Source organism: Elephantulus edwardii, unplaced genomic scaffold (assembly GCF_000299155.1).
Source record: "Elephantulus edwardii isolate Elephantulus edwardi_28Jun2011 unplaced genomic scaffold, EleEdw1.0 scaffold00030, whole genome shotgun sequence".
Taxonomy (NCBI): Eukaryota; Metazoa; Chordata; class Mammalia; order Macroscelidea; family Macroscelididae; genus Elephantulus; species Elephantulus edwardii.
Window position 1 is genome coordinate 9,603,769 of NW_006399780.1, and position 13,180 is coordinate 9,616,948.

General features: G+C 36.5%; 1 protein-coding gene across 1 annotated transcript in view; it reads right to left on the reverse strand.

Annotated features, from left to right (window-relative positions):
- SLC5A7 (solute carrier family 5 (sodium/choline cotransporter), member 7) overlaps window positions 1–11,708 on the reverse strand; it is a 38,904-nt gene extending 27,196 nt beyond the window's left edge. The window contains exons 1-3 of the mRNA XM_006883832.1: window positions 11,484–11,708; window positions 6,452–6,565; window positions 5,561–5,716 (exon numbers count right to left, since the gene is read on the reverse strand). Of these exons, the coding sequence (XP_006883894.1) occupies window positions 5,561–5,716; window positions 6,452–6,565; window positions 11,484–11,661 (448 nt within the window). The 5' untranslated portion in view covers window positions 11,662–11,708. The remainder of the gene's footprint in view (window positions 1–5,560; window positions 5,717–6,451; window positions 6,566–11,483) is intronic.
- Between the last annotated feature and the right edge of the window lie 1,472 nt (window positions 11,709–13,180).

Consider the following 13,180-nt stretch of genomic DNA (forward strand, 5'->3'; position numbering starts at 1 on the left):
AACTATGCACATGCATAGTAAAATGGTCATGAACCTTATAGTTTTCAATTCTTAAGTGCTCCAAGTTACTTTTAATAAAAAATAATTAAAATATTCCCCCACTGCTGGGCCAATTGCAGCACCATAATGGATGGAGAAGATTGAGGTTGTTAACAATTTCGGCTTGCTCAGCTCCACAGTCAGGGATCTCGCCAAAGTGATAAAGAGCAATGATGTCAGTCTAGAGACTAAGGTGTACCTAATCCAGGCCATGATCGTTGCAATTACTTTAAAATAATTTTTTAGAGAATTGGACAGTCACTAGAGATGACAGAGAAAGAATTAATGCCTTTGACTTGTGGTGCTGGAGAAGAGTTTTAAACATACCATGGACCTCCAGGAGAACAAATAGGTATGTCTTTGACTGAAACCAAGTTTTTCCTTGGAGGCAAGGATTTTGAAGCTCTGTCTCACATACTATGGGCATGTGGCCAGGAGAGACCAGTCTTGGGAGAAGGACAGCATGCTTGGAAGGGTGGAGGAACAGTGCAGGAAAGGAAGACTCTAGATGAAATGGTGTGATAAAGTAACTGGGGTTATGAGGGTAGGTGTGTTGCAATCAGTGAGACTGGCTCAGTATAGGGCAGGCTTCAGAACTGTTGTACACAGTAATGCTATGAGTTTCAGGTGACTCGATGGCACATAACAACATTAGCAAAGAGATCCGGTGACAGTATTACATGTTGGAATGCTAATTAAAATTTTGGAGGCAGAAATCCATCAGTTTCTCTGAGAAAAAAAGAAAAGGCAGTTTGCTCCAATATAGATTTACAGGTCAAGAGATGAGACTGAGAGACACTATATTATAGACTGATGCAAAGGCCATGAGTTTGGTTTTGGTTTTATAAGTTTTAAAGAAAACGTAGATGTTAATGTCAAAATAACTCACCCTTTTCTTGTCCAGCCAACCAAAAATTTCATATGTGTTCCTTGATAGGTATGAGTATGTGCTGGTGTATGCTTAAACATACAGAGACATTAACATATTTTATATACTGGAATATACAGAGAGATATAGATACCCATACATATGAGTATAACCAACTTTGACAGATTTTACAGTTTCCTTTTTATATTTACAGACTACTTTAGGATTATTCTCTTATTAATTGCATTCTCTCTTCAGGACTTTGTTATGTAAGTTAATCTTTATTCGAAGAGAATGAACATTTTGTATTTTCTTCTAGTTATTCAGCCTACTCTTTTCTTAATACCTCAGCAGGTTGCTTATTCTTAAAACCAAAAATTTCTTGAAACCAGCAGCAAATAAACTCTCGTTGCTTCTTAGCTAATGAGAGCAAAGTGTGAAAGGGGTTGTAATTTTACACATAATTTCATTAGGTTATAAAAGCAGTGGTAGTTGCTGAGTATTATTACAGAGCACCAGGAAAGTACAGCATTTTTCACCGAGATATTACAGTGTTTTATACCTAGCAATTTCTCTTCTTTACCACATACAAGTTAGTTTCTTATTTTCTATGCAAGTTTGTGATCAAGGAACTAAGAAAATTATTTGGGACTTGGGCAGGGAAAGGAGAGAAAGCATAATCTGAAAGCAATTCTGGAAATGGAATGTATCGTTTACCCCCCCCCCACACACGTAATATTCTACATTTGAAGGAGAGATTATCTTATTTATTTTCTGACCATTTAACATTGGGCATTTGACCGTAAACTTAAAACTTTTATTCTTATTTTTAAGATGAGATGAGAAAGAATATTATACATAAGACCTTGGATGTCAAAACATTGAGATAACTCCACCTGAGAAAGTTGTGATCTTCTCAAAGAAACTCAATATTTAGTGCTGCTTGGATTTCCCCTTGATCAAATGGTAGGGTTCTGAGTCTCAATATCTCCCCTGATTTTACAGAAATCCCATGTTTTCTAAATCTTAAAAGCAAGATAAGAATCCAAAGGTCAAGAGAGACTTTCTTTAAGGATAATTTATCTCTGTTCCCAGTTAGACCCTAAAGAGTCCAGAGTCATTTTCTAAATTCAAAAAAACTTTCCACAATCCAATACTTCACAGTACAATGAGATCATGAATTAAGGAGAAAAGAAGCAACTCTGACATTCTTGTTTAATTTTTCTTTGTGGAATAAACTATAGTTATAACAGACTCATTCATTCTCTCACATATTGTTGCTGTTCTTATATGCCATCAAGGTGACTAAGACATTGATCCTATGAACCTGGCTCTGTCCTGAGCCAACTTCACCATCGCTGACACACCTGACCACATTTCCATAGTCATTGTGTGACTATCCGTGACGTCAAGGGTCTTCCTCTTTTGCACTGACCCTCTACTCTTCTGAGCATGATGTCCTTCTCCCAGGATTGGGCCCTCCTGACAACCTGCAGTAGTGTATGAATATTAAGATACATCCTTGCCTTCCAAGATTTGTTTTTTAATCCATTTTGTGAGACTAGAATCTGGGTATGAAACAATCAAGCAAATAATAATGAACAGTGTCAAGTTTCAAAACAAAACTGTGGAAGCCTGTTGAAACACCACCACCAGCTGATATATTCAGGATTTATAATGACAAAGAAATAACACCTGTGAGAAGTTCACATGAAAATTTAGTGTTTACAATATAGGTGGTGTTGAAAGAAAGAAGAGGACATTATTACCCAAAAAGGACACTTGGACCTGCTCAAAACCAGAGTGGGATAGGTGGGAGAGGGGATATTTTTGGTAGAACTTATCAGAGCTGTGTCATGGAATATTTTCTGAGCCTTGTTAACATACTTTGTTTTAAGTAGAGAAGACCCATGATTAGATTTGTATTTAGAAACATAAATCTGGCTGATACATAGTATTGTGGGGGCAGTGAGGGGCAGAATAAAACTGTAAACAGGGAAAACATTGTATTGATCAAGTTGAGGGGAGCTGAGAGTAGCCTAGTCTATGTGTGACAGAGTAGAAGCAAAACAGAGGCAGGATAGAATACAAAAGGGTGATGAAGAAGTAGGATGGGAGTGTAAATGGTCAAGGATGAGGTCCAAAGCTTAGCTAAGCAACCGGCAGGCTGTAGCTGGATGCAGTGGAGATAGGGTTGAGGACTAGGCTGTGAGGGGTGGAAAGTGTTAGTGACACAGTAGAGACATCAGAGGGGGTTCTACATCTATCCCCTTCAAAATCTTCAATCTGTTCAAATATTCACAAACTACAAATAAGGCACCTCAATAGAAGGACGATGTAGATGGCACAGGACAGCTTGATTGCATTATATACAAGGTCACCACGAGTCAGAACTGACTCAATAGGAATTAACAAAAATAAAATCTGTACTTCAAATAATAACTTTGAGATGAAGAGAAACTCAGGGAGAGGGAAAAACCTTTTCATGAAGATATATTCTAGTTGTGTTCTAGAATACTTATGAACCATGTTGTTGTTGTTGTTGATTGCCTTCAGGTCGACCATAACTCATAGAGACCCTACGAACAAAAGGCCCGAAGCCCCTCTACAACTATCAACATTTATAGAGTTTCTGGAGGCATGTTATTTAGGAAGTGGATGACACCCATAGATAGTACTGTGTTTTTAACATATCTGCTTATTGAAATGTGTTTTTTTTTATTTAGTGACTTGCCATGTGATTTATAGCTTCCTGATTAAAACAAGCTTGGAAGCAGGAGTGGCATCCACTTCTGAAATGGCTTGCCTCGGGAAACTCTATGAACATGGTGAACAGCATTTGGTGAAGCTTCCCAATTAAACAAGCCTGGAAGCAGGAGCAGCATCCACATCCGAAACGGCTTGCCTCCAGAAACTCTATGAACAATGCTCAGGCCTTTCGTTCATAGGGTCACTGTGAGTCATCTACAGCTTGATGGCATCTAACATCAATAACGACAACGACAGAGAGAGAGAGCTACGTTGGCCTAGTGGTCAGAAAGTTATGCTACCAAGCCCAGGGTGAGTGATTTTAATCTGTGGCCCTTGGCCAGGTTCAAATTGTTTTCCTGTCAAATGTTCTTCTAGGTGCTATAGCACTGGTCTGTGTGTTGCTGTACGGAGGTAACTCATGGTTGCTGTGATGCTGAATGCTGTGACACTGATGTGCCAAATGCGATAATGGTTACCCATGGTGAACAGTATTTGCTGGAGCTTCCCAATTAAACAAGCCTGGAAGCAGGAGCAGCATCCACGTCCAAAATGGCTTGCCTCCAGAAACTCTATGAACAATGCTCAGGCCTTTCATTCATAGGGTCACTGTGAGTCGTCTATAACTCGACAGCACCTAACAACAACAACAACTAATTTCTTTAACAGAGGTTGATATCTCACTTTTCTGAAAATGCATACTGTTTCGATCAACATCGATTTTATGTTATTTTTTTAACTAGGCATAAAAAAAATTCACCCTTTCTTAGAGGAGTTTGGATTGGTTTGTATAAGGTTGTTTTATATTAGTAAACACAGCAACTTTTAGAAGGAAATGCAGTAGGAGACAAAAGTGCTTAGTCCACAAAAAAGAGAATTTAGAAAAATTTAGAATTGAGATACGTATTTTTGAGTGCAAAGAATACATATTACTGACCTCTCTACCTTAGGCTGAGGGACTCCTGTTTGAAAAAAACAAAAACAAAACCCAAACGCAGTATTTTAAATAAACTATATATGTTAGTGTGCTTAGTATGGCCTTGTGGGTAAGAAGTGGTACTGCCAACCAAAGGCATGTGGTTCACACCCACAAACTGCCCTGAGGGAGAAAGATGGGCAATTTTCTCCCATGTGATTTACAATCTCTGAAAACTCACTGGAGAGTCAGCTACCAGATGGCTCTAACTGGAAGGCACATACAACAATAAGAAATAGTTAATGAGTGGTCAAAAAACATACATGACTTCCAAAAGAAACTTTTGATCAATATTTTTTTCTTTCATTACTTTGAGTCAGAACCAACCTATAGCTGACCTTCCTTTGACTTTTCGGAGGCCGTAAATCACAGGAAAGGACATTGTCTTTTTCTCACAGAGTCATTGGTGGATTCAAACCAGCTGCCTTTGGATTGACAATTGAAATCTTTACCCAATAGACCACCTCAACGTCAAAAACTCAGAATTTGAACTCATTGTCCAGTGAGTTGGAATTGATTCATAGATGATCCTCCAGTGAGTTTCCAAGGTTGTAAATCACATGGACTGGCGATGGTTTCCCCTTGGAGTCACTGGTGAATCTGAATGCAGAGGTGAAGTCTCGTAGTTAGCATCACAGCCCCCTACAACTATGTCACCGGATCAGTATAAGTAACCCGTAGTTATCATTCTAATGACACAACTCAGACCTTTAACTTAGTGCAGTTGAAATTGTATTTGATCACTGTGAGCATTATATTTAACCTCTGCAAGTGAATGGAAAAAAATTAAGTATTTATGGGTATAGCAATGCTTTAGTATATGTTCTTAATGAAAAGAAAAATCTATGAAGTCACAGTTGCCTGAAGATAAGTTGTATATCTCGTGTTAAATCTACAGCACAGGCATTGCTAGAACAATTGGTCCTTACCTAAGGCAGAGAAAATCGCTGCAGCCCAGAACATTTCTCCCATTAGGGCCGGGATGAATAGCAGTCCACCCATGCGTTTTCCATAGATTTGCTGAAACGGGTCTAACATTGTCACATATCCTTTGGAACGCATAGGCTTAGCAAAGAATAGACCACCTAAAGCAAATTAAACAAGTGTTTATGAAACACAAAGTATTGGAAAACAATAGTATTTTCTAACCTTTCTCTATGCTACAATTACTTTAAAGAAAGGATTTTTTAGAACGCAGACATGTGCTGATGAACCAGTCTCGTGAGATATTTACTGTTTGAGACGATACATTTCTTAATACACTTAACATTGTACGCATCTAAACAACAATTGGATGGCATTTCTGAAACATAAACTGGAAAATGTTGCCTAGCATAGCATTCACTAAAGTGATTTGATACATTTGATTTTCCCAGAATACTAATTTGACATTCTGAATAAGCACAAAATCAAATAAAAGCATTTTGAGCAAAATGTGACTTCACTGTTTATGCATTCTTCAAAAAATACAATATATTTTACCTTTTATTAATTTGGTTTAGAAAAATAACTTCAGGTACAATTCACATTGATTCATTTTTGATTATATATTTTTTAAGTAAAACATTATGTTAAGAAATTGAGCATTCTAACAGCCATAGGGTAAAAAAAAGGCATTAAAGATATATTACTTACTCAAAAGATCAAATAAACTAAGCTATACAGCAACTTCCTGCAACAGATGCTTATATATTTATGAGAACACATTTTTTACACAATAGGTGTTCACACTGCAATTATAATTTATTATTTTACTTGTTATTTTTACCCTTTTATTCATTTTGCTTTACTAAGTCACTAAGATTGAAACTTCCACTTACCTAAAATCAAACTTAGAGAGTATCCGATTGGTGCTTGAGCCCAAGCGAGCCCATAATCTGGTACATACACTGCTTCAGCAGTCCCGTTGATATAACCTCCTCCAACCCAGGTGGCTGTAATAAAAGAAGACTAAGAAAATGACACCCTTTACCTGTCACTTCCTACACTTGTTTTGTCCAACTTAGTAGCTACTACTCTAAGGAGCTCTAGTGGCCTAGTGGTAAGAAGCTGCACTACAATCACAAAGGCACTTGATTCCAATCCTGCAGATGCTCTGAAGGAGATGCATAGGCAATCTCCTTGCAATTTATTGCCTCTTAAAACTCACTGGAGGGTCAACTATAGGTTGATTCTGACTGTATGGGAAATGACAACAGCTAATAGCTATTGTTGTTGTTGAGTACCATAGAGTTGGTACCGACCCATAGCTGACCCCGCAGTGGTTTTAGTGGGTTTTCAGAGGCAGTTAATCACAAAGGAGGAGATTGCCCATCATTCTCTAATGGGGCAGCTGATGGCCTCAAACCATGTGTCTTCAGGATTGCAGCACAGCTTTTTGCTACTAGGCCACCAGAGCTCCCTAAAATCTTTTAGCACTTGAAATATAACTAGACCAAATGAAGATGTTTTCTAAGTTTAACATACATACTACATTTTAAATATTTAACTATTTTGAGTATTTACTGTTGTTGTGTACCATAGAGTCAGAACCGGCCCATAGCTGACCCTCCAGTAAGTTTTGAGAGGCAGTTAATCACACGGGAGGAGACTACCCATTCTTCTCTTGCAGAGTAGTTGGTGAATTTGAACTGCACACCTTTGGGATGGTAGCACAGCTTCTTGCCACTAGGCCACCAGAGCTCTTTAAGTATTTTAAGTATTTAGTTTAGAAAAATGAATATAAAGCGCCTCAATATGTTTTTGTACCAGTTGCATGTAAAATAGAACATATTAAGTTAAATAAAATTACACTGTTAATATTAACTCACCTATTAATCTTACTAATGTTTACTCAAAAAACTGTTGAATATCAAAACCTGAATATTACATTTCTGTTGAACACATTTCTCTTAGTCAATTTTGCTCTAGATATTTTCAAAATTGTGTTTAATTAGCAAGACTTTTAAACACTGTTGCTGAAATATAAAGTCTGAAATCATAGAACATATTATATGTTTATTTGCATTACCAGTGCCTCTGTGTTTTTATCCAAGCCTACATAACAATCAATCATCTTTTTTCCCTAATGCCTTTTAGTTCTTATTGTATTTATCTCCTCACATTAATCATGACTATGGTTCCAAGGAATGAAATGGTATGTATTTGTGTGTATACAAATGTGTACTATCAAGAAAGACATCATGTTTGGAAGGATGGAGAGTCAGTGCAGAAGAGGAAGACACAGAATGAGATGCACTGATACAGAGGCTGTAACAATGGGGTCAGGTGTGTCAGAGACAGTGAGTTTGGCTCAGAGTAGGACAAGTTTCGGAGCAATTGTTCATAGGGTCTCTGGGTTGTAGTCAACTGAATAGCACATAACAATAATATCTTAAACTTTATGAACATATGATTTTGAAAACTCTGGTCTGAATGGCAACATACTTACATTTCCAAATTTAAATTAATAGGAAGAGAAAAGCAAGGGAGAGATGGCAGTTCTATTCCTAAGTATTTCTCTTTTTCATTATCTCGTCCCTCTCTCTTCTCAACTACCTACACATAGGGTCCACACTAGCTTTCATAATCACTTGTGATGCTGATTGTACAATTCTTCATTCTAACGACTCTTTTGGTAGGATATTTGATGAAGTATAGGGAATATAAAGACCTAAGTATTCGTCATATATTTGCAAATTAAATTTCTGTAGTATAATAGCAAGAAGAAGAAAGTTCAAGGAATGAAAGATCTGAAGAAAAGAAGTTGTGTCTAGACAAGACTGAGCCAAGAACAGTCTACCAACTCTTACCATTTTTTTTTGTGAGCAGATAATACAATATTTGAATATTGCTAAAAAAAACTAAGGTTGAATCTTTGCAGTTTATATTCTTTTAAAACTATAGTAAAAATTAAAATGACCACTATGTAGAAACTGAAAAATATTGAGGATTATTGACTGATAAAAAGCTTAATTATTAAGGATGAAACAGTAAAATTTTGTGATAAATCTCTACAATCTTAAAATAAGTTTGTAAATAAAGAAAAGATATAATACATATAAAAACTATCTAAAATAAGCACCTGCTTATGTCTTCCAATTCAGTACAAACTAAAAAGAATACCCTTGGATTAACACTACCTTCAAAATTATTACCATGAATAAGCCTTGTTTAGATATAATTTACATAAATTTGAATATAAACATATATACAAATTTCTGAAAGGAAATGTACATATTTAGCAATATGTACTTCTGTCTTTATAGTAGTATTCATATAGGTTGTTAACACCAAATGCTATTATTTATTTTTCTCATTTGAAGTCCTTATGAAATTCTGCATTTATTCTGTGTTTTTAAAATGGTTACATATTTTTTTCTTGAAAAGGAGTGGTATGAAATCAATATATGATGAAATTGATTATTTTTAGGCTCACTACTAAGACTTGATTTTCTTGACTAGACAACTCTAGCTGCTATAACACCAATAATGTTTCATTACACAAAATAAATTGTCTCATGGTCATGCAAGTATAAAGCTGACTAGTGATCATTTTTCATTTTGTAGGTCTTCTGTCTCATGTTCAAAAAGAAAATTGGTGCTTGAATGATTGTAACAATTACAATAAAATAAATAGTTGGTTACTTATTACAAATAAAGGAAGTGCCTCAGTTTATTTTAGTGAAGTCCCATCTATGCCAAAATTTTATTTTATTTTGCTTTATGTCAGATTGATGAGTGAGAAGAAGAACTATTTTAAATTATATGCAATTATCAAGAATTAATATTGTCATCTCCTATCACTAAATATTGATAGTATTGATCAAGGTTCTTTCTGAGCACTGAGATTTTTTATTTAAAAAGTTTTAAAAACTGAGATACACTTTGGTATCTTTAAAGAATTATGAGTATAGAAAAATATTTTAAATAGATTGACTAGCCTGTTAGCTTAAAACAGCACTCTAAATAATAAATACATTGTGTACTATTACCTTTAGGAAGGTAGAATAAACAAAATTAGGCTGGAGTAAAAGACTATTATAGTCATTTATGCTGTAGAAAATGATTTCACATACAGTAAGCCATCCATTTCCTTCAACAGGTTTCCTCTTCAATTCTACTAATAACATCAGTTGATTTTTCTTTGTATATTGTGATTTTACACTATTTTTCTCATATTCTTTGTTAAAGAACATATCTGAGGAGTGTAGAATCACAATGATTTAATTCCACTTCAAAGATGTATATCATATCTCAATCTCAAAGGAAAAGACTAAATGCTTGTGTTGTAATAAATTGAGGATTTAGAGTTGTGCATATATTTTCAATAGGTAGATAATAAGAGAAAAGGCATAGGAAGAATTATATCAACATTTCAGTAAACTTATGTAGAGTAGGTAGGTTTATCAATGATTTTTATTTTATTGCATATGCGTTCTGTATTCTTTGCTTTTTTCCATGTTATTCCATCCAATGTCTGTTATTAGGAAAAGTTAAGTGGAATTATAAATCATTTTTCATAGTACAATTTGTTCTAAAAGAGAAATTGAGGATAGTAGAAGATTTGTTATAGACAATATACCATTATAAGCAACCAAAATGATACTGGTTTAGCATTAGTAAACCAGTTTACAATTCATATGCTATACTGTAGAGCGGTTCTAGGCTTAACTCCGAGGAGACTTGCTTTGGTCCTGCCTCTGGTCCTCATAGACCAAGTAACCCTGGGATCCTAATTGGTGAAAAGTTAATCGTAAAACATTTTTTTAATTAAATTGAGTAAATGAAAGACAAAGCTATACATTTTTTTTTCCCTAGAACCTTCTAGGTTTTGGATGGTCTTTAAACCCAGGCATTCAAAACACTTCTTCAGACCTCACAGATTGATTTGGGAATACAAATAAATATAAGATGAACAATCTTTCCATATCACTTTAGAATTGAAATTGTTTATTTTGGTATATGATCTCTTAGGGGCAATATTTCTAATGGGAACTCATAGTTCTTCTTAGTATGAATTATGTTTCCAGTGCCATCACATCTATTAAGACTCTATAGTGAATTAGTTGTTGTTAGTCAATATGCATAAAATAAGATTAAAGATAAGATTTTTAAATTGTTTTGTTCAGAATGGCTTTTTCCATGACAAAGAAGTACACAAAATGAAACACGTCATCAGGTCACCATGTCACCAAAGAAACAGAGCCACCTCCAGAGCAAGAAAGGGAAGACTACCAAACCTCTCCTAAGCACAAAGAAAGGTGGGGAGGGGGGAGGTGGAGAGAACCAGGCAGATGATGACTGAGGGAATTCATGCTATGACACACCCTAGCTCTTTTCCTTCTAAACTAAGCTTCCTGGAAATAGTTTTTCCCTATGTTTTGCATAAATTACAAGTGCTTTGGCTTCTGTGAGGAAATGAATTTATTAGATAAGAGACATAGTAGTTCTCAAAATTAATATGAAATCATTTTAACTTTAACTCCATGCATGTATAAATGAACATGCTGAATTTGTCTTTATAACATTAACAGTTATACAACCTGTGATCCTAAGACACTTTTTGTACTTCCATCCACCTCTTTCCTGTTTCCACTCACCAAACAATCCAGATAACTAGGATGGCTTCATTACATTTTCCCCAATGATTTATGGTAAACTCATTTTGCTCAAGTGCTTCTGAGCTGAAATGATTTTCTTTTCAAGTTTCAAAGAGATGTAAATACCTTTTTTAAGGCTTAAAATTAACACAAAGAGTCCCTAGAGAACAAAGAGCTTCATTTGCTTTGCTACTCTGAAGCCACAGGCTGTCCACTCAAGAGGAGTCAGAGAGTGGGCAGGTAGCACGGGACAGAAGATGCCTGATCTTACCTGTCATGGTAAATCCACCCACCAGCAAACCAATGTCTCGACCACCAACGATGATGGCTTCACTTCGTTCTTCTGCACTACCACTATTTTTGGTTCTCCAGGCAGCCCATATTCCAACCAGCAATATTAGGAGGTAGAACACAATGATAGCTATCAGTCCTTCCACATGGAAAGCCATTTTTATCTAGGAGTTAGGATTCTTCTGTAGCTTGTTACTTCATTAAGACTTCTAAAGAAAATACAATAATGCATTGTACACATAGGTTACTAGGATAAGTCAGCTGTTTCAGAAGACACTTGCTGCGACTTAGAGAAATAATACGTTGAAATCACATCTTGAAGGAGTAGTTACCAACAATTATTCTAATGCTAATTAACAATTTAACACAAATTGCAGTTTTCAAGAAAAAGAAAATTCCTGGAAATTCTATCTAATAGGCAGCATAATCATTTGTGTGTTTAATAAATATTTTGAATTGAACCTTTGAATTGTCTTAACTCAGCTGAGAAATCACAAGATCTGAATCTATATTAGCTTAATGGAACTAAGTTACTGGTAGGCCTACAATTATTCAGTAATATCCTGAGAATAAAGGAAAAGAGACACATTCATTCACTCATCTATACAGCCTTTCACACAGCTTCAGGAAGTGGTTCAAAGAGTAATCGGACATGCAAATATCCTGGGGAGGGGAGCAACTTTAGGAAAATTAATTTCAAATCCACCTTACCTTCACATTTTCAACAAGTTTATTTCAAGTTCTTGTAACAACCAAAGATGTTTTTGTTCTTTGAAAGCTCCACCCCCTTGATTGATTAATTCTTCTTCCCCACTGTCTTTCATTTCTCCCACCCTCTGTTTACCATTTGTACAGGAAAAAAAGTAGTTTAAAAATACGAGATAGTCTAATAATATAACACTATAACACCGGGGCATGGGCATGAAAAACATTAAGAGGACAGATGTCAAAGTTCTAACGCCTTCTTCTGAAATTGTTGGCCTTTTCGTTGTTTTCCCCAGAGACCGTGGTAGTTTTAAGAGCCTCTATTTACCCAAACAAATTTCTGCTTGACATTTAGATTATTGTACACAAAGGCCGGTAAGAAAGCAAAATGGACAGTAAAAGAACTAGGGGCTCAAGGGACAGTCAACAGACCTCATGCTGTTCTCCTTTTGTGAACCATCAGCTTGTTCCCCAAGCATTCTTTTCTCAGATTTCTTTTGGGGTTCCCTTCTCTCCCTGGCTGCCCCTCTCCAATTCCTCTGTCCATCTATGCCTGGACTGTGGCTTTTCTCCCTTCCCTAGCCGCTCTTCTCAGACCCGAAAAAGTCCAGCATGCGGGCAATAAATTTGTCACTATATACTCACTAAGAGGCAGAAGAGCCGCACCTATTCCTCCTAAAAACTCCCGAGCTCAGTCCCCACACTGTCTCCAAAGCGCAGGTGCTGGGGCGCGGGGGATCCCCGCCAGGTCCTACCTGGAGTGATCAGCGAGCGGAAAGCACTCTCCAAGGTCCGCTTCTTTCTTTGCGCCAGAGAGAGCAGATGGAGCTGGTGGGCTGGGAAATGTGTGGTGCGGGGATCAGGGGCACAGTGGGAGGCAAAGCTGGGGCAGCAAGCAGGGTTGGGGTCCAGGCGGCAGCCACGCCCGCAGGTTTAGGGCGGAACCTCACACACCTTCTCCAACAATTTCTG